This window comes from Mustela nigripes, chromosome 2 (genome assembly GCF_022355385.1).
Source record: "Mustela nigripes isolate SB6536 chromosome 2, MUSNIG.SB6536, whole genome shotgun sequence".
NCBI lineage: Eukaryota > Metazoa > Chordata > Mammalia > Carnivora > Mustelidae > Mustela > Mustela nigripes.
The window spans coordinates 52,558,520-52,580,459 of NC_081558.1; the positions used below are offsets into that span (position 1 = coordinate 52,558,520).

Consider the following 21,940-nt stretch of genomic DNA (forward strand, 5'->3'; position numbering starts at 1 on the left):
AAGACTGCTGAAGAGAGTGCTCATGGGGATTCTGATGGGCCAGGGATGACAGTTCCAGCCCGGGAGGAGTGGGGAAATAGTATGGCAAGACAGCTAGCTACCCATATCAACTTGGGAGCCAAAGTCCAATCCCGCCCTACCACTTCCTAGCTGCGTGACCCTGAACAAGTCACTTTAGCTGTCTGAACCTCCGCGTCCTCATCTGCACAGCGGGGACAATGACAGACTTCCCTCATAGGATTGTTCTAAGATCAAATAAGGTAAGGTAGAGAGCTCGTCAAACCCGGCTCCTAAGCACAGTGCAGTCAACAGTAGCTAGGATTATTAACCAAAGAGGAGAAGCTAGGAGAAGGAGCCACTCCCAGCTGGGTAGCAGCTTGGAAATTGTGGTGTTGGAGGGGTGGAACTGGCTAAGATGGGGATGAGAATGATGAATAGCAGAGCTCTTCATTTCAGGCTAGTGAATATCAGTGGAACAAATGAACAGTCCCCATCACCAAAAATATACATCAATATTTTGCATTGGGAAAGCATGATTGATGTACCTCACTGCAACGTACTCTCCCTAAAAGCCCATGTGCACACCACACTGGGGAAAATTGCCTTTTCTCTCTGCCAGCTATCTAAATGACCCCATGCTGTGAACCCTTTTGGAAAATAAATACTCGCACCCACGCTCTTCCATTTCTCCCTCCTGCGCAGCTGGTGCAAAATATTTACTCCCCTCATCGGGGATTGGAGAGCATGGGGTTAACACCCTGAGAAACCCCAAAGTGTATCATTTGCATGCTGGCAAAGATGTGATGGAGCTGGCAGACAAGCCCACTCCTTTTGGGAAGCAGAAAGAGGGTGCCGGACTTGGTTATTGGGCTGCTTTAAGAGCAATGGTGAGAGCTGGGATCCTGAAGGCTCGGAGGCAAGCAACCATTTTGTTTGTTTCCGCAAACCTATCCGAGCAAATCCACCCCCAGAGATAGCAACCTGTTTCTGGATTCCCAGAGAGAAAGGGTCATTTGTTTGCTGCTGATCCTGGGGCTGGATGACAGGGTGTGAAGCAAGGAGCCTGAAGACCTCAGATTCCCACAACTCCGACTCAGGCGGCGGGAGAGGGGTCAGGGGGACTCATCCAATGGACACATGAAGATGGCTGACATTTAACTGAGATTTGAACAGATGTGCTAATTGCAGGAAAGGTACACACATCCACTTTGGGAATCATGTTTAAAAAAGTATTTGCTCTGAGATTTTGATTTGATCAGCGTTTCCCAATGCTGGCACCATTCCCTTCTATTGATTGCCTATAGGTTAAGATAACTGCGGCATTCTGCCCAGGACTTTCTCCCATAACTATCGAAAACAAAACAAATAATATTAGCCCTAATCAAGTGATTTATGATAATACCTGCTAGGTAGCAAGCATTTTTCTCTGTACCAGGCTCTGTGTTAATCACTTCACGTATTATCTCAGTTAATCCTCATAGTAGCTAAACGTAGGTATCATCACCTCTGTCTCAGAGAGGATGGGGAACTAACCTATAGTCACACAGCATCTGAGGGTTTTCTTTCCCTTGGGGCCATTGTCCTTAACCACTCCCCTGTTCTGCTTGTCTCTGTCCTCACAGCCAGATCAACCTCCAAATACCCTTTGACATGCCCAGCGGAAGGTGTTCATGAATTTGTTCATAGACCATGGACTTAAAATGTGCTCAGTAAAAAATCCCATTTTCCCAAATGGGTAGGTTTTTTTGCTGCATGTGGTTTTTTCACTTTACAAAGAAGGGAGATGCATACTCTAAAGATTCCTTTAGAAAGCTAAGTGAAATGAATCAAGAACAGATGCATTGGCTAAAGTGAGCATTCATTTGAGTCTCTTAAAAATAAAATCAGCTTTCTCTTGTGGGAAATATTCAAGACCCTGGAATCTGACCCACAATCAACTCTGAAAATACACAGCCTCCTCATTCTTGCAAAATATTCTCAAGCAGTGTCTCTCAACATTGTTTTAAAATCCAGCTGAGCTTTTATTGAGAACAATAGGATTTGTTGTTTCTCAGATACAAAATTACGATTACAATACAGATTTTTTTTTCTGATCCCTACCATCCCCAATAGTTTTGCCCATCTCCTAGAGGAGAAAGAGTAACTTTGTCCTTCTACCACTTAGAGGAAGAGCTTTCTGAGAGGAAGAGCTTTCTGGAGTGTCTAGATTGCAAACTAGAGAGCAGAGAGCCAGGCAGTTCAAAGAAATGAATCAAGAGATCAGGGACAAGATATCACTCGTGGCAGGACTTGCAGTAAATTGGAAAACACATGCCTATTCCCCCCGCGCCTCCCCCACCAAAACCTGCAAATGCAAGTTTTAAAATTCTGATACCACTCAACCAGACACATATAGGGGACCCACTTGGCCCCCACAGGCCATCCGTTTGAGATCCCCGCGGGTTCTTACTGTGAGTTTGTGTGATCTTGATGCACACAGTTTATCTCTGGGGCTTCAGTGTGTTCATCCATAGAATGGAGCCCATAAAGCCCACAGAGTTGGAAATGGAGCCCCAGGTGTGGACGCTTGATAGGGAACTGAAGAAATAGCCCGCGCCCCTGCGGCGGAAGTGCTAGTCCGTGACACCGAGTGGGCTCTCTGTGTAGGCGGCGTGTCTGCATGTGACTTATTACAGATCATCATTTTGTTCAGCCCGTCTCTGCAGTACTGTGTTTTCCTCCCCCCACCTCCAATCTGAGTTTCTAAAGGCCGTTTATCCTAACGCCCTTCAGAACGCCCTTCAGAGTCCTTCAAGCACATCTCCCAACAGGAGAGAGCAGTGATTTAACCCCCTGGTTTTCTTACAAGAGTGTCTTAGAAGGCAAAGATGAAGAATGGTGTACAAGAATGCCAGGTGGTCAGCCTGTCACTCTCATTTCCCAATTGCGGTGAATCCTTTCTGACTGGGTGAGCCGGGGCCTTTGCTGAGGCAGCCCCTGGAGCGCAGAGCTGCAAAATTGCACGCAGCCAGCCAAGGAAGGGAGGGGGAAAGGCTTAGCCTGGAACAGGACAGGACGGCCAGGGCCCCGCGCAGGGTACCTGGCATTAGGGGCCTCCAGCCTTCCGAGCTGTTAGGAAGGCACAGAGGGATGGGCTGGCCCCCAGCAAGTCCAGTTACCAAAAGGAGGAAAGCAGCGGGGCAGACCCTGTAGCCTGCGTCCCGGGTCACAGCTCCTCAACCACTTGAGACTGTGGGCTCTGCCACCATGTTTCTTTCTGCTCAAATGCAGGCCCCCTCCTTCATTGGTTCTCCAGAGGCTACTGTGAGATCATAGGGTAGAGCCTAGCACAGCCCACAGGAAAAGGACAGCACCCTGTCTCCCCCTCCCTCCACTGTCTTTTCTTTTTCCTTTTGTCTTTTTCCTCTGTCTTCCTCCCGTGCCCCTGTTCTCACCTCTCTGCTACTCCCCTCCCTCCGGTTTTCTTTGCTCTCCTTTCTTCTCCTCCTGCCTGCCCTCCTCGCTATGTCCCTTCCATCTCCTCAGCACCACAGAGGGCTGGACTGGGGCTCCACACACCTGCGGAAGCAGCAGTGTCCACTCCAGTGACTGTGGAGGAGGTGAGGTGAGCTTCCCTACAGGAAGCACACAAGAGTCCGCTCCCAGAGTGTGCTCATCTTCTCCCAGTCCTGTGACCTCATGGTGGCTCCCTGAACCCGCTGCAGTGGGAGCATTTACACCCCAGAATCAGCCTTCCATTTGCTTTCCTGAGGGCCTTCTGGTAAACACAGCACACCGCTGCTTTGGAGACCAGTGCCACCTTCTCCGAGGCAGACATTTCTTGAGGACTTTTAATAACAAGGTCTGCTGTCACAGAGAGGGACAGAGGGACAGGTGGGGAGGGAAGGTGGAACTCAGGACAGCATGTATGCATCTATCACTGTTTGAGGGGTGTGGGGGAAACCGAGCAAGTCTTGGACTTCCGAGTCCCATCTGTGTAGAGGATACAATGTACCTGGGGAGATAAGACCAAATAGCCATTAGTCAGAATAGAAGTTGAGTTGTGAATAGTGACAGGGCCTTCCCCTTCACCTCCACGGTGATCCCAGCTGTGGTGCTGTCCTCCCCCACCCCAGGTGCCAATCTCCTGTCAAGTCATCGCCGGATCAGATCTCCCCACTTTTAAAGACTCCAGTGGCCCCCAGTTCTCCCCCAATACCCAAGGTGTGGAAGGGCAGTTAGAAGTATGGGCTCTGGAATCTAGCCTCCTGGATCTGGGACCTCAGGCAAGGTGTTTTACTGCTTTGAGCCTCAGTTTCCACATCTGTGCAGTAGGGTGTGGTGAGAGGTAAATATGATCATCTATGAAATGCACTAACCGTATTAAGCACTTAATAAGCATTCAGTGTGATCACTGCTCTTACTACAGGACACAGTGCCCGCCCTTTTCCTGCATTCAAAGCCCTTTGCTGCTGCTTTCCACCTCTCCAGTCACACTCCTTCAATCAACCCAGCTTCTAGCCAGCCACGCCATGCTCCTCAGTGGTCCTAAGTGCATTATGCATGTTCACCCTTTTCTCTCTGCCTGAAATGGACCAGCAGCTAGGCTTGGGGAAAGGCAAGGATCCCAGTCCTGCTCTCTCTGGCTGTGGTTATAAAGAGAACCTCCCCACCTCTGTCCCCTTCTGTCAGGGAGCACAGTGCCATTCTCTCCCAGGTGCCTGTGGAGAGGGCCATCCCTCCTCTGGGCTGATGAAGAATTTATCACATGCATGCTGGTTACCTGTGTCCCAGCTGTCCTGAGAGCTCCCAGCCATCCCGAGAGCTCAGTGGCAGCAGGCCCAGACTCCGACTGGTATCTTTCTTCCCCTGCACCTAATGTGGGTCCTGCTACCCTCGTGTGCACAGTCCATGTGGGCTGGATTGGATTGAAAATTGCCTGGATGAGAGGAGGTGCTCAGTCGGGTTTTGCAGACAGTTAGGGACCAGGACAGATGTTAGCACACCACTGACTGGGTAAGCTAGACTCGCAGGGTGAGATGAGAATGAGGACACAGAGTAGAAGGGGCACTAGAAGGCACAGTCTGGCACCTGTCCTTGCACACGGAGGAGAGCCAAGACAAAGAGCAGAAGGGGCTGGCTGGAGACCACACAGCTGGTAATGGGTGGAGTGGATTCCCACATGCGGCTTGAGGCTCCAGAGTCTCCAGCTGGCCATGCTCCCTCTTTGCCCTGCAGACATGGCCCGAAGGCAGGCCTCCTTCCAGCAGCACACAGGACCCATATGTGCAATTGGGGGGAAAACTGGGGACTCCCAGAAGGGATCACCACACCTTGAGCCTGGTTGCCCCTGCCCCTCTGGGGGACGCTAATTAGAGCCTCTAGCCCCTAGGGCCTGGGGAGAGCTGATCATCCTGGATCCCATGTGGCCTCTTGTTGGCTCCCGGGACACTGGCAGTTCTGCCCAGTATGGCCATGGGAACAAGTTAACCTCTCGGGAGCCAAACCTCAGCAGCCTGCCTTCAGTTTCATAAAAAGAACAGCAGGCCTTGTCCTTGTGGGGATTTGTCCTAGAGGGAGTTGCTTGCTGGAAATGGGCCACTCTTGCACACCTTAAAGATGGGGTTTGGGGGTCGCCTGGGTGGCTCAGTGGGTTGGGCCTCTGCCTTCGGCTCAGGTCATGATCTCAGGGTTCTGGGATTGAGCCCCGCGTTGGACTCTCTACTTGGCGGGGAGCCTGCTTCCTCCTCTCTCTCTGCCTGCTTGTGATCTCTCTCTCTCTCTCTCTCTGTGTCAAATAAATAAATAAATAAATAAATAAATAAAATCTTAAAAAAAAAAAAAAGATGGGTTTTGGGGGTCCCACTGGAGATAGCGGAATAGAGTGTTTAAGAGCATGGACACCACGAGCCCAGCTGCCTGGATTCGTCCTAGGTCCCCTCACTCCTAGCTGTGAGACCTTTGGCAAGCCAATTTAAGCTCTCCGTGCCTCAGTTTACCATCAGTAAATGGAGAGGGAGTGAGAATAGTTAATATACATAAATCATTTAGAGCAGACCCTGGCATGTTAGTTAAGTGCTGGGCTCACTTCCTTCTTGTGCTCTGATATCTTCTTTTTCTTTCCTTCTTTGTTAATGAAATTTGGGGATTTTTTTCTCTGTGTGTCACCACGAAAGAGAAGCTTGACTCCTGGAGTTTATTTCACCATTAGATGGGTCTGTTAAGCCTCTAGCAGTTATAAAGCTGACTTTTTTGCCCTTTCACTCTGCTTATTGGGGGTGGGCGGGTGCGTTCTCTAGCCAGCTCCCACATTCTGGTTTTGGGAGCACCCCAGAAAACTGTAATTCCAGGCTCTCGGGGCTGCAAGTGGTGGGGAAGGGCTTGAGCTTGGGTTTTCTTATCTGCATGGGTTTATGAGGCTGGGGAAACTCATCTACCTGTGGTCACATATCTTCTCCTTGGGACCCAGCAGGAAGGCTTGAGTAAGTGGTAAGGCTACATCTAGAGGCTTCAGAGAATTTCATACAGGCCTGTGTCTGGCAGGCACCTGCTGGGTGAGCAGATACCACCAGACTGAGCCAGGGGGCCTGAGTTAAATCCCATGTGACTTTGCACAGGTCATTTGACCTCTCTGAGCCTCGGTACTGTCATCTGCAAAATGGAGCCAGTAATCATTTTAGTTTCAGTGTATTTAGCACTTGCTGGGCTGGGCACAGCACTAGAAAATTCAAATCCAGTCCTTATGCCTCATGAAGTAGTTACTGTTGGCTCCTTTTCCTGATGAGGAGACGAACACTTTAAGGAGATAAGTGACTTACTTGAAAGTCACAGTGGGATATTGTGAAGCATAGGTATACAATAGATGCTATTAAGAAATGCACCTGGGTCTGCAAATTACCTCTCAGGTATGTTGAGTCAGATGAGAAGTTTGTGCAAGATGTGGAGCTGCTTTCCTTCATCTCTTGACTCTGAATGTGTAATGAGCTGAGAATTGGGGTGGTGGGGGTCTCCAAGGATCATACTGTTTGTGTACTGTGCGACCTTGGGCCAGCAACCAGCCCTCTCTTGGCCTTGTTCTTTTTTTTTTTTTTTTTTTTAAGATTATTTATTTATTTGACAGACAGAGATCACAAGTAGGCAGAGAGGCAAGCAGAGAGAGAGGAGAAGCAGGCTCCCTGCTGAGCAGAGAGCCTGATGCGGGGCTTGATCCCAGGACCCTAGGACCATGACCTGAGCTGAAGGCAGAGGCTTTAACCCACAGAGCCATCCAGGTGCCCCTCTTGGCCTTGTTCTTAATCTGTAGACTGCTGGTATAGACCAGGTGTACAAGTGTGGCAGAGAACAAGCCTGGAGCAGGAAGGAAGCTGCATAGGTCCTGGCTCTGGCTGAGGGTTCAAGGAAAAGGACTTACCATCTAGACCTGTGGCCGGCCAGTTTGCTGCAGCTCACACGCTGGTGAAGATTGACTCTTCGCCCCCAGACTCGGGTCTCTGAGACCTAAGTCCTGAGGCCTGATAGACCCTCTCCAGCTGCCCCCTCTCCATCAGAGCACCTTCTCTAGGGATCCCTCCCTAACCTTCAGGGCAGGTGGTGTCAAAGGCTGCCCACAGCACCTGCATCCACCTGCCCACATCCATCCTCCCTCTAACTGTCTGCACATGATTATCCTCTATTAATCGGTCCTCATATTTGTGCAATGTTTTTCAATTACAAAGCACTTCCCCGGCCATTCATCTCTTTGAATAGCAATCGAAACTGCTGTTTACTGAGCACTTCCTGTGCACGAGGCCCTCTGCTCTCATCAGCCTCTTGCCATGCATTATCTTGATTCGGAGTTTCACAGCCATCCTGTGGGGCATGGGAGTCCACAATTACCACTGAGGATACCTGATACTCAAACACACTAAATATCTAGCCCCTGCCCATGCAGGGAATGGATGCAAGCTCTGTGAAATAATCGGGGTCGTCCCTAACCTACAACCTCCAGAGCTTCCATGTGCACCCTTGCAAAGCTTGCATGGGACTTTGTTAAAATGCGTCTTCTGATCTCATGGGGCTGGAATGGGGCTCACGATTCTGCATTTCTAACAGGCCTCTGGGTGATGCCAATGCTACCTCTTGGAGAACCACACTTTGGATAGTAAGGGCTTGAAGCACCAAGCCGGCTGAGACTGCTTTACCATAGCCACAGACGGGCAAGCCTCAGTTTCCCTATCTGTCAAATGGGTGAAATAGCCTTTGGCTTACAGAGGCGGAATGAGTACTGGGTGATATAGCACCTGTTAAATGCTTGGCACACAATAGGTGCTCAGTAAATGCTGGCTCTTCTCCCTTGATAGGAGCTGGCATGGGTCTGGATACACAACAGATGCTCAATGAAGCCTGTCCAATTTATTGAGCCTAGCATTTTTCCCTAAAGCAGAGAATAAACTGCATTATGTTTCTCTTTGGAATGAAGCCAAACCCAATATTAATTTTTTTCTTGAACTGCAGAGTTCCAAAAAGAAATAAAAGCAAGTAGAGTGATTGCAGTTTGAAGCAAGCCTCTGTAATTTCTGTAATTACAGAATGGGAGCAAGACAAAGCAGGAGTATGCACAGTGTCATGGGAGGGAGTGGGGGCCCCTACTCCCAAGCCTGCTGCTCCCCCTCTTGCCTTCCTGGCTCTTCATGGTGCCATACTCCCTCTGAGCCTCCTTCTGGGCCCAGCGCTAGCCTTGGACAATGGCAGCCCTGAGACACTGGCCTTGGCCTTTTGGCCTCTGCCCAAGTCCCCACCCCACGCAGCCACCAGTCCCTCTGATGCAGTGGGACAGAGGGGGATTGTCCAGGGTGGCTGCCACACGCTCCCCTCCCCCCAGCCTGCCATCTGCGCAGGCCTAGGCTGCTGATAGCCAGTCTGCTAGCAAGGCCTGCAGGGCCCACCTCTAAAATAGATCCCTGGTCCCACTCCTCACAACCTCTTCCCTAGCTGCCACAGTTGAAGTCACTGTCTTCTCTCACCTGGACTCTCAGCCTCTTAAGGAGCCTCCATGCTTCTACCTCTGTCCCTTTGCCTCCTCTTCTAGGCAGCTACAATGAGACTCTTAAATATAAGTCAGATTTCTCCCACCACTTACACCCTCTACGCTTCCCCATCCTGTTTAGAAGAAAGTGTAAACTCCTTGCTGTGGTCTCTGAGACCATGTGTGATGTGGGGCTTGCCTGCTTCTGACTAGTTCTGTTCCCTCCCTTGTTGGACTCCAGCCAGCCCAGCCTCCATGCTGACTCAAACATGCCAAGCTTCTTCCAGCCTCAGGGCCTTTGCAGTTGCTGTTCCCTCTGTTTGAAATCATGTATCCTAGAGAGTCATATTTCTGAATCCTAATTCAAACTGAAAAAAATTTTGTTCAGGCCAAATAAAATAAGCCCAAGGGCCAGTTTTGACCCATTTTGCCACTTCTGGTCTAGAGCTTCCAAACTTCTTCTTCTTTTTCTTTTTTTCTCTTACAAAGCATTGCCTCACTCAGGGATTAGCAGAGGTATTCTTTCTGCTTGGTTTGGCCCCATTTTTATTAATGGCTTTAGGACTTGGTCTCCAACTGCACATTGAGGAAAGAACATATTCATGGGAACATTTTCACCACTTTCCTGCCTTGAGTCTCTTCTTTCACTCCTTCCCAGAGCCTCCCTGAGTGAGTCTTCTATAATAATAATCTGTTCACATCATCACCCCAGTTGCATCCCTGCAACTGGTCCCGAAGTTCCTTAGCCTGGCCTTCAAGGTCTTTCACAAACTGACCTTCCTATCTTCAAATCTTTCTACTTCTGTTCCTGCATTCTCTCCACTTAGGATGCCCTTCCCTCTTTTTGAGCCTGATGAACACCTATTCAACCTTCAAAACCCAGTTCAAATGTCCCCTCATCAGAGATGCCGCCTTTTTTTTTTTAAATTAGTTTATTTATTTTAGAGAGAGAGAGTAAGAGCAGAAGAGGGACAGAGGGAGAGAAAGAATCCCGAGCAGCCTCTATGCTCAGCATGGAGTCTGATGTGGGACTCGATCCCATGACCCCGAAATCATGAGCCAAAACCAAGAATTGGAGGCTTAGCCAACTGAGCCAATACCCCTAGGATGTCTTCTCTGGTTGAATTCCATCATTCCTTCAAGGCCGGCACAAAGGCCTCTTTTCATATACTCTTGCTAGAGTATATGAGTTCATATACTCTTGCTAGAGTATATGAGTTCATATACTCTTGCTACACATATCACAGGTACTATGATTGGCTACAGGCAGAGATATTTTTCATTATAGGCTGTGACCTTGTGAAGGTCACGGACCTTGTCTTATTAATACTTGCGACCCACGTGTCCAGCCCAGCTCCACGAACACATTAAGCCCTGGGTAAATATTTACAAAATGGAATCTTTCTGCTGGCTCCTGTTAGTTCACTGATTCAGACTCTGCTGCAGAATACAAAGGGCTCGAAATGATTGTTCCATCCCCATTTCAGCACACAGCGCGTGCTGAGCAAATAGTTGCTGAATGAAGGAAGGAGTGAATGAGTAGGCGAGTGAGTACAGAGGACGTGTCACGGGGGTCTCACATTAACGATGCCCCGTTGAACGTTGCTTCGAAGGAATTCAGTCAATATGGGGAAACGTTAAGGACTTGGAGGAACGTGTATTCAGATTCTTCATCTGCAGAATTCTGTCATCTGAAGAGGAAGAACCAGAAGACTCTGGAAGAAAGCCTTGGAAAAATGCCCAAAATGCCCCACATCACGAAGGGGTGAAAGGCATTCCTTTTACCCATTCCACCAGCAGGTAGAGGAGGCCCACGCTGCAGAGGGGGTGAAGAGATGCATGGCCCTTCTGCTATGGACCCGCAGAGCTGTCCTCCGACACAGGACAGCCCCTGCCTGGCAGAGCAAGGGAGTCCGTTTCAGGAGAGGGGAAGTAACTCCTGGCTGACAGGTGGCTCCTCCTTCTGAGATCATTCTTTTTCTAGAAAGAGAGCCAGCTTCCTTTATTGGGCACTTGTATATGCCTGTGCTTTTCATGTGCCATTTTTGATGAGACAGGGAAGCAACAGGTTAACCAGCTGGTGTCAGGAATGAAAATTCACCAGCAGCTATACTCCTGGAGTGTCTGAGCGAGGCAGCTTCCGGAAGTGTTGTCTGTAAGCTCCAGGTCCCAGGCTTTTTAACTAATGGGGATCCCTTACTCATTTTCCTCCCATCTACTAGACTTTTGCTCTTGCCAGACTTATTAAGGAATAATCCCTTATTTTATTGACCAGACACACAAATGTACCACTCCTGCCTTCTGCCTGGCCCAGGGTGATGGGCTAGACCACTCATCAGTTGGTATACAGAGAGCCCAAAGCAGGAAGATGTGAAATCTTTATTAGCTAGTTTCCCCCATGGAGGCTTAAAGGACAATTTCTATCAGTCTTCTGAAAGTGCTGCCCGTCTCTGGAGGGCATGGATAATAAGCCCATGATAAATGTTAGTCGTAATAGTGTCATCATTGCTGTACCTCCCAGGTTAGGAACCACAACCCGTATATAGTTGGTAATCATCACCATGATGAGAACGGCGGAGATAGCCTGAGCCCTCGCTCTGAGCCCTGTAGTCGCAATGATTTATGTGTGCGATCTCATTTATCCTTCACTGCAACTCTACGAATAAAAGATTATTATTATTTCCCCATTTTACAGATGAGGATCAAAAAGGGGAGCAACATGCCCAATGCTAGTAAACCTCAAGGGGAGCCAAGGTCTCTGATGTAGCACCATCTCACTGTCTTGTGACCCAGGGGACCTCCTCCCTAGGAATCCCCGAGGAAGCACAAGATATATCTGTTCTCAGCTTTCTACTGTTATCTTCACATTTTGTCTTCTAAAAGGAAAGCTCTATCTGGCTATGTGGCTCTTCAGAGGGTAGTCACAGGCATCTGCCCAAATCTTTTCCCATATTCTGAAGATAACACATATGCCTTCCTCACGCTGAGCTCTTCAAGCAGCCGTGGTCTCTGATCTCTCTGGCCTTTGCACGAGGGGATGCTAACTGTGCTCAGGGAGGGGACGGTGGAATAAACCTCTTGGTGAACCGGAGCTCTCCTTCCTCCCAGCGTTCCACCTCTCTTCTGTGTTGGTGTCGAATGATTTCTTCAAAGGACATAAACACCACATTTCACCCCATTAAATGCACCTCGCTATCTCTCCTTCTTGCTGGGAGTGAGCCGGACCTGCACCTGTCTGTCTGTCTGTCTCTCCCTGAGTGGTGTGGGGCAATCTGAGGTCTAGTGCACAGTAGGTGTTGGAATAGGTTTGAGTCTCCATGGATAGTCAACAAAGATATCCAGGGCAGAGGCCAGAAGTTGTTGTTCCCATAGGGCTACAGGCCTTCCTGAGAACTTAAGCTGAGTGGTAAGAGAACAGAGATTCAAGACGTTAGCAGGAATCCCCTGTGCCAATGTGAGGAAAAGGAGGGAATTTTATTTTGGCATGGTGGAAATGCTTTCTTTATGAACTCTGAGCATTGGAATGTAGCCAGGCTTAAGAAAGCCTGGAATGGCAAAGATAGATGCTTTCAAGACTCTCCATCTTTTTTTTTTTTTAAGTTATTTATTTGTTTGTTTGTTTGTTTGAGAGAGAGAGAGAGAGAGAGATCACAAGCAGGCAGAGAGGCAGGCAGAGGGAGAGGGGAAAGCAGGCTCCCCGCCAAGCAGAGAGCCCCGATGCGGGGCTCAATCCCAGAACCCCGAGATCATGACCTGAGCTGAAGGCAGAGGCCTAACCCACTGAGCCACCCAGGCGCCCAAGACTCGCCATCTTTTGACTTCTCATTTCCTTCCTCCTCAGCAGACCAACTCTCCCTGATACTCTGAGTGCGGGTGGGCAGAAGACAGCTGCCTATGAGTTCCCAGTTCCCCGGACAGGCTGGCCTTCTTTCTCAGCCATGTGCCAAATTTCCAGGGAAGGAGCTTTGAAAGACTACCCAGAGTTAGGTGATCAGCCCTGGTCCAAGGTAATTGGATCCTTCTGAAAAAACATAGTGGCTGGAACCTACAAGGGTAGGTCATAGGGACAGTTAAGGGTCATCTTTGATTTGACAGTTAATGGCTAACCACCTCCCCCCAACACACACCCTTTCCTAAGGCTTCTCTCTCCCCTGCATATGCCAAGACTTTCTGGTAGACCACAAGATGGGCTACCACTCCTGACAATGGGAGGTCACCCTACCTGAGTCAGGAGTTCCTTCTGATGGTACCAGACCAAAGTCAGGAAGCAGGTAGTAGGCATCTGAGACAAGCCTGTGGGTCCTCTTGAAGAGTGAGAAACAGGGTTGGAAACTGTCTAGAAGTAGTCTGGTTTTCTGTGAACTCTAGGCAGAGACATTGGTGTCTGGGGATAAGGACTGAGTGTGAGGGGTCTAGAAGGTGAGAGCACAGCAATCCGGATCCCCCAGTGGGGCAGAGCTGAGAGAGGAGACCTTCTGGGGCCATGTGCTGCTTTTGCTCTGCTACTACATCTCAGAGGCCCCAGATTATTGTTTCACGCAGTCCTGTTTGTTCTAAGCGTTCTATAAGTTTATTCTGTGTTACTTGATTAATGTAAAAATTTTGTAGAAATTTAGAAATTATAAAAATCCAGAAAAGTGCAAAAAAGGAAACAGAAGTCACATATAAACTAATCACTGTGTATGCCTTAGAATATATCTTTAGGGTTTTGGAGGGGTTTTTTTAATGACTAGATTGCAACGGGATGGGCAAAAAAAGATCATACTAAAACTATTTTGAGGTCTACTTACATGGCCTTTTACAACATTTCTGTAGTTCTGGTTAGGGGATGGAGAAAAATCTCAGCTGCGTTTGTTGGCTCCCAGTTGGACCTTGAAGGGCTTTTGCCCCTCTGTTGACTTCTCTTTTTCTTCTGAAGAAATGATGGAAGGCCGTCCTTGCAGTGCCCTCATGCCCATCCCCACAGCTATCCCGAGAAGGCCACAGGCCCCTTCCAGCATGTTCTAGTGCCCCATGGCTGGCATGGAGGCTCGTGTGGTCACCTGTGTGGGGGGCTCCCATGGGCTTCCTGCAGCCCTGGTACTCTCTCCCTAGGGCTGCCCATTAGCCACCACCTGCCAGCTCAATGGGCTCCCTCCCCATCTCTGCTTTGCAGGCGTGCACTCAGAGGTGGCCGAGGGAGCTACTCTGGAGCTGACCCACCAGCAAGTATCATCAGGTAACATCCACAACCAAAATAGTCACAACCATATGCAGAATTCTCTTTCTAAACCAGTCCGGTGAAAAATACCTGTACAACCATGAAAGCTTGTTTTTGCCGCAATTCTACAAGCCAGATAAGATTACTGCCATTTTATAGGTGGAGAAACTGAGACTAGAACAATCAAGAAGCATGAGGCTAGAGCAGGACGTAGGGTCACTCGGTTTATAAAAGGCAGGCTGGAGATTTGAACCTAGGCCTGGGCTGAGTCCGATGTCATAAATCATTTTCTACTCCATGCTGCCTCTGGAACTAAAGAGACAAGCGAGTAAAGAGTGTAGATGGACTTTCTTGGGTCAGGGAGGTCAGGTAAATCAGTGGTCCTTTTTCAGCTGAGGGCCGCGATTGGCTCCCAGCATAAGAATCTCCTTTTGCAGAATTTGTTAAATGTATAGATTCAGGACTCATCTCCAGATTTAGGACTCATCTCCTTGAGATTCTCATGTGTGACATCTGGGGTGGGACCTGGGACTCTATCATTACAGAGCTTCGCAAACAACTTGGAAGCACAGCAAGGTTTGGGGACTGCTGACAAATAGTAACACCACTTGCCAGGCACAAGAGACTTGCTGAGTAACAACCTGACGTACTATTATCGTACTCAGTTTAAAAGGTAGGGAGAGCAGGGCTCAGAGAGGTGAAGAGGTTTTCTCAAAGTCACACAGCTCAAATGTGAAAGAGGACTTGGATCGTGATTAGAGTCTGTGCTTATCTCCCACCTTCAGCCACTACCCATAGCTGGGTCAACTCCCTATTTGGCCCCGTGGTAAGCCCCTCCATGGCTTACAGTGACTATGGTTACTGTGCCTCAGGGTATGAAAAATCTAATTGTATCCTGAGAGGCAAAGATGAGGAACACTTGATATTCCTGTCTGGAAATTTGGTCTCCTCAGCTTTCTTTGCTGAGCAAGACACATAAGAGAGGGCACATGACATAGATTTGCAGGTGTGAAGCTAGTCCAGGAGCCATAAAATCACCATGTTCTCCCCACACAAGTCTAGGAACAGAAGGCACTGTGCTTCCTCCAGGAGAAAGAGGGTGATGAGAGAGCCTTCTCTGACCCCTGGTTGGTTTGTGGGCCATTTTATTCTTGTTATTTTGGGACAACTTCAGGATTTGGCCACTCTTCCGTGCCTGTCACCCCATCCCTCTGTTCTCCTAGGGTGACCCTGAGCCGCAAAACTGCTGTCTGCGTGGACTGGGGCAGACGTCACACGTCCATCTGCCAGGACTTCTGTGTCCAAACTCCGAGACATGGCAACCAATGGCAGCAAGGTGGCCGACGGGCAGATCTCCACAGAGGTCAGCGAGGCCCCCATGGCCAATGACAAGCCCAAAACTCTGGTGGTCAAGGTGCAGAAGAAGGCAGCAGACCTTCCAGACCGGGACACATGGAAGGGCCGCTTTGACTTCCTCATGTCGTGTGTGGGCTATGCCATCGGCCTGGGCAACGTCTGGAGATTCCCCTATCTCTGCGGCAAAAACGGTGGTGGTAGGTGCTGTCCTGGCCACATCCCAGCTGGGTCTGGACCCCTTGAAGAGTGTCACACTTGGGCATTTTCTGAGGGAAACTTAGGGGAAGGGCCCCCTAAAGACCAGGTACCATTTCCTGTTTTTGTCCCTTTACCAAAAGTTTCCCAAAGGACAATTGCCCTTTGTTAACAATACCAAACAGTTCACCTCTTCATTTTGCAAAGAACAAGGGATGTAGTTTGAGCAAAGGACATCCTGGACTGGATTTTGGCTGTGGGTGCTACTCTGAAGGCAGAGGGTAGGGAGATTGTGGCTGGGACCCTAAAATGCCCCGCCATTATGCTCTCTCTGAATGGGGCTTCTCCAAAGCTTTGGGACCATGAGCATCTCTCTTCTCTCCCCCACAGGGGCCTTCCTGATCCCCTACTTCCTGACACTCATCTTTGCGGGGGTCCCACTCTTCCTGCTGGAGTGCTCCCTGGGCCAGTACACATCCATTGGAGGCCTGGGGGTGTGGAAGCTGGCCCCCATGTTCAAGGGTAAGTCTGCAGAATGGGGCCACGTGGCAGTGCTCTTGCCCACAGAACTGTGGTGAAACCAGGGCCATCCCGACACTCTCAGCCCTCCTGGAGAGAGGGACCTTGCTCACTTCTGAACAGAGTGGAGCCCTCAAAGGGGCCAGGTGGCAGATGGCAGCCCCAGCTAGGATCTAGGTGGACAGGAGGCCCCAATCCAGAGACGACCACCCGCCCCCCCGCCCCTGTACACACATCAGCCTGCCCTGTCCTGTAAGCTCATTTCCCCAGCCAGGGCTGGGTACGACTTTCTTTGCTTCCTTGCTCAATTGCTCGACAGACCCTCAGATGGATACATGGAGGGCCTGGCAAGCCAAGACCCCCACCCCACTTGCAACCTGCCAGTGCTAGGCCCCAGACCCAAGTCCTCCCTTGCCAGATGTGTGTGACCTTAGCTAAGTCTCTCCCTCTCTCTTAGCCTCAGTGCCTCCATAACACCTGTTTCCAAGGTCCAGTGACCTGGTGGACATCATGGAAAATAAGAATGACACTTCCTAGGGTAGTTACTGTTATTGCTCTGTTAGACCAATGTCATGATGCCGTGTCCACCCGCAGGTGTGGGCCTTGCCGCTGCTGTGCTGTCATTCTGGTTGAACATCTATTACATCGTTATCATCTCCTGGGCCATCTACTACCTGTACAATTCCTTCACCACAGTGAGTGGCCCCTTGGACCGCTCCTTCCAGAAGGAGCCAAACCCAGAGCCCACCCTCCATCCGCTGGACTACCATTCTGCTAATAGGGCTGTTCCTTGGGTTGGGGGAGAGGGGTGGGATGGTGTGTCTTCAGCAGCCCCTGTGTCCCCACAAGTTGTAGCACTGTGAACCAAGCACCTGCTCCAGGCCAGACCCTGAGCCATGGGCTTTGTGTGGACTGACTTCTAATCCTCCTGACTCCCCCTCTTAAGGTAGCTGTTGTTAGCTCATTTCGTGTGGACTCAAGACTGCCTGGGTTTGAATCCTGACCCCAGTATATACCAGCTATTCAACTTTGGAAAAGAGACTTAACCTCTCTGAGCCACAGAGCCCTTATTTATAAAATGATGGTGAAAATGAAACCTGCTGCATAGAGTTGTTGTGAGGACTAAGGAGTAAATATGTGTAAAGGGCTTAGCACTGTACCTCACAAAGAACAAGCACCGTTCAGTGGTCACTGTTAACATCGGTGTGCAGAGTGTCAAACAGGTGGGATCTCTTACCTGAGGTCACAGAGCTGGGAAGTGGCCCCAGGGCAAACACACAAGAAGTTACAGCACAGCTTGGAAAGCTGATTTTCAAAGCGAAATGATCAAGGTTCAAATTTCAACTCTGACACTCAGGAGCTGTGTGATCTCAAGCAAGTGGTTCCCCCTCTCTGATCCCCAAAATGGGTATCTCAATATGACCTGCATCTGGGAGCTGTTGGGAAGGGGAGGTGAGATCATGGATGGCTTGGAAGAGGCTCAGAGGACGGTGAGGATGGACAAAGTGCACTGAGACCACTGTTGCCATCCCCTGGGGGCTCAGCAGACCTTGTCTCTGCCACTGTGCCTTTGCAGACGCTGCCATGGAAACAGTGCGACAACCCCTGGAACACAGACCGCTGCTTCTCCAACTACACTGTTGTCAACACCACCAACATGACCAGCGCCGTGGTTGAGTTCTGGGAGTAAGTGTGGGGCTGTCAGAGGTAGGGGGTGCCTGTCAGCCAGGGCCAGCAGGAGACAGAGGCACCCTCAAAAAGGTAATGGGAGCTGGTGAAGTGTTCCAGCCTCAGGGAGAAACAAGAGATAGTGAAGCCTTCTCTTCCCCTGTAGAGAGCTGGGCTGTGGAAAGGGCCACTAGACACAAGCTAGAGAGAATGAATTCCTGCCTTCTTGCTCCTCTGCCCAGTGACTCCTGCCATCCGTCAAACCTACTTAGAAGCCAAAGGGCCAGGGAGCCAATGAGGTAGCCCCAGCAGCCAGCCTCCTGGGACACGGAGCAGGGTGGAGAGGGTGGAGGGTATACTGCTGGAGGGCAATAGCACAGGTCAAGAAGAATCGCTAGGACAGGCCAATGAAATCTCAGTTCATCCGGAAAACCAGTCCACTCTACTGAGAAACGCAGAGATGTTTGGAATAAAGGCATGTGCACACACACACACACACACATCCACAAGTACGCACACACGGTTCATAGTGAGGGCTGTGCTGATTGTATCTTCAGAAGAGCACATTGTAGATGTGTGTTGAGGTATTGATTTTACAAAAGGAGGTCTTGGGATCCAAGTCTCTTTGGCATGAAGGAAGCATCTGTGCTGGGCAGCTTGCAAGGGTCTGGGAGCACCCAGGAAGGTTCCACGGCACCTTGCATAAGCTGCCAGGAGGAGCCATACTCAGGAGCTGTCAGAACACATGATGCGAGTCTCTTTGTGCAGAAATGTCCTTAATGAGGCTACCTCCTTACAAATAAGAATCAAATTCTTCTCCGGCTGCTTCTTCTTTCCAGCATGTGCCACATACAATTCTCTAACGCACCTTCAGCACTGCATTGAACCATGTAGTCAATAAACGTTTCTTGAACACCTACTATGTGCATTCTGGTTAGAGACATGGCAAACAAAAGCAAACAAGCAGAGTGGCAACGCCAGATGACCAGTACTAACAGGAGGGGATGCACAGGGGACTGTAGGGACCCCAAGATGGTACCTGGACTAGCCCAGGTGAGGAGCGATGTCTAAGGTGAAAACCACATAGGTGAGACCAGTGTTGGCAAGAGGAAGAGAATGCATGAAGGCTTGGAGGCAGGTGACAGCAAGCCAAGCATGGGTGAGGGAATGGGAGTCATCAGTCTGATGAGCGTTGGAGGGGTTTCAGGGAGAGCTGAGACTGGAGAGAGAAGCAGGGTAAGCTCAGAGAGCCTTGCAGGGTTGACCTGGGGAGGTTGGGCTTCATCCTGAGGACAGTAGGATGCTATTCATTGTAGGGTTTTGAGCAGGAGGGGACACAGTCAGACATATGATTTAGAAGGGTCCCTGGAGCTGGAGTGGGGATAGAGCAAAAGTGAAGGTGAGGGTCTTGCTAGGAGGGTACCAGCAACCAAACAGGTGAGCAATAATCCTGGACAAAATAAGGAACCATCAGGTCCCTTGAGCAAATAACACTTCTACCGGTTAGTATAATGGACCCCACAGTCTCCTGCCAGCTCCTGGGTCTCACTGATCACAGATGTCAGCACGGTCACAGCGGAGGATATCACTACCTGGGCACCCCGAGGCCATTTCAGCTCCCACCAGCCCCATGTGACTTTCTGCTCCTTCCACTATTCCACCAGGCGGAACATGCACCAGATGACAGATGGGCTGGATAAGCCAGGACAGATCCGCTGGCCTCTGGCCATTACCCTGGCCATCGCCTGGATCCTTGTGTATTTCTGTATCTGGAAGGGTGTTGGCTGGACTGGAAAGGTAAGATATGTGCACAGTGGGGACCAGAGAATGGGACTACAAGGGGATTTCCGTCCTGCACAAGGAGTCTGCACTTCCAGGAACCCCACTGAACCTGGAGTGCAGCAGGTCCCTACATCCTGCCCTGCCTTGGTTTTCTTTCCTGTAATATGGGAATAATAACATTACCTACCTTCTGGGCAGTGTGAGGATGAAATGCAATAATGTAAGTCAGTTACACAGAGCCATCACAAAATAGTAAACTTTGCTCAAGGACCATTGAGCAGACTGTCCCTGAGCATTGCCACTGATGGGTCCATTATCAAAGGAACGAGACTGAGGCTAAGTGAAAGTTATGTAAAGCTTTATTCTATGCCAAGCATTAGAAGTCAGACTGACCAGCCAGGGCCGCCTCCGAAGAGAGCGACCCCGCCTTGGTCTTACAGTTTTATAGGGCACAACCTCAGACCTCTACGTATGTGGCTTTGGCTGATTGGATGTCTCCTACCTGTGTGTTTTAGTAATGGTTACCCAGAACTGCTGAGGCGTTTATTAAACAACAAAATGGACTTGTTTTAGGTATGTGTTTTGGCAATGGTTAAACGGTTAACTGATGCCAGAACTGGTAACAACAAAATGGCTACCTAGGCATTATGGAGTCACTATGGCTAAGTAGGCCCAGACAAGCCCTAGGGGTTTAACAGGTTTTAATGTGGAATTGGCTCCAACAGCCACCATACCAGGTTTTGTTCCAGGGTGATCCAGAGATGAACATTCCACATCCCAGCCTTGGAGGAGGAACAGAGATGGATCAATGAATGGTTAAATTCTCAGGCTTTGTACTGAAATAGTCCTGAGTTCAGATCCCAGCTTGGCTGTTAACTTGGCTAGGTGGCCTCAGGCAGATCACTTCACCTCTCTGAAACTCAGTTTCCTCCTCTGAAGAATGGGGCTTATCTGTTTGTTTGCCAGGAGAGTCAAATCGAATGGGATTGGTTAAAGCACTTGGTAGCTAACAAGAGGAAATGCATTTGTTTTTGTTTTTAATATTGGTAAGGGCAGAACCAGGTCAAGCTGGGGGTCCAGCCTGGGGACACCTGGGGATCTTTCCAATTAAGTTAGGGGGAGGGGCCTGGCTTCACTCCCACCCTTTTCCTCTTAAAGCTGCACCCCAGGGGTGTAGGGACAGAAGGTAGCCCAGGCCCTCACTGGACCCTGGCCTGAGGGAGACTTAGAGGAAACCTGAGTTCTGACAGCAAGTAAGAGAGAGAAGGAATTTGAACTGAATCATGCTGGAGCAGGGAGGTTCAGACTACCCAAGCTGATATGAACAAAACAGAATCTTCGCAAATGCCATACTTGGACATGAATATGACTGATGAAATAAGTGCCCAATTCCAGTCTGGTGGGACCTATGGACTTACCAGTTCTCAGATCTGAAGCCGGTGTCTAAACCTCTCTGATGCATCCCTATTTTAACAGGCAGGAGGAAGGCACAGGTGTCTCCGAACCCAAATTTAAGAAGCAGAAGAATATAGAGCCTAAAGCCTCTACAAGAGATAGACCAGAGCTTGAGTCTCAGTCTTCCAATACCTAGCTATGTGTGCTTGGGCAAGTCATGTCAACTCTCTGTGCCTCAGTTTCCTTATCTGTTAAATGGGTACAATAATAATACCTTACAAAGGTTGGCATAAAGACTGAGGAGAATAATCTATGTGGAATATGTAGCACCTAGTAGGTAGACAATACATGGTATCAATTGTCTTTTGACTGAGTCATCTAAGCCATCAGTAAATATTTATTAAGCATCTTCTACATACTTGGCTCCATACTAAACATGGAAGATAGATTCAAGTGCAAGACCTAAGCAATATATATTAGGCATGCTCTATATTCTCATACAACTGACCTTTCTGAGTAGGCAGGTTGATTGTATCCATTTTCCAGACCAGAAAGAACAAGGGTCAGAGAGGATAAGAAATTGACCCAATGTCACACAGCTTATAGGTGCCACAAATGGTTTTGAATTTCCTTTTCCTAATTCCAAGATCAGTGGCTTTTCTAGTGGATCTTGGCTTCCTTTCCTAACCCTGAAGAATCTCGATCCAACCAGGGAAATGAACCTAACCCAGAGAACAGTTCATGCTGCCCAGAAAATAGGGTCACATCAGACTGTGAGATAACAAGGGTTATTAAACTTGAAAATGGCTCTTTCACAACAGCAAACAAAGAAATGTCATTTC

General features: G+C 49.3%; 1 protein-coding gene across 3 annotated transcripts in view; it reads left to right on the top strand.

Annotated features, from left to right (window-relative positions):
* SLC6A1 (solute carrier family 6 member 1) overlaps positions 1-21,940 on the top strand; it is a 43,664-nt gene that overhangs the window by 9,251 nt on the left and 12,473 nt on the right. For 2 of the 3 annotated variants that reach the window (XM_059390335.1, XM_059390334.1), the window contains exons 2-7: positions 14,139-14,201; positions 15,407-15,736; positions 16,125-16,256; positions 16,848-16,948; positions 17,830-17,939; positions 19,586-19,718. In XM_059390335.1, the coding sequence (XP_059246318.1) occupies positions 15,499-15,736; positions 16,125-16,256; positions 16,848-16,948; positions 17,830-17,939; positions 19,586-19,718 (714 nt within the window). In that variant the 5' untranslated portion in view covers positions 14,139-14,201; positions 15,407-15,498. The remainder of the gene's footprint in view (positions 1-14,138; positions 14,202-15,406; positions 15,737-16,124; positions 16,257-16,847; positions 16,949-17,829; positions 17,940-19,585; positions 19,719-21,940) is intronic. The other variant, XM_059390336.1, reaches the window with a different exon arrangement.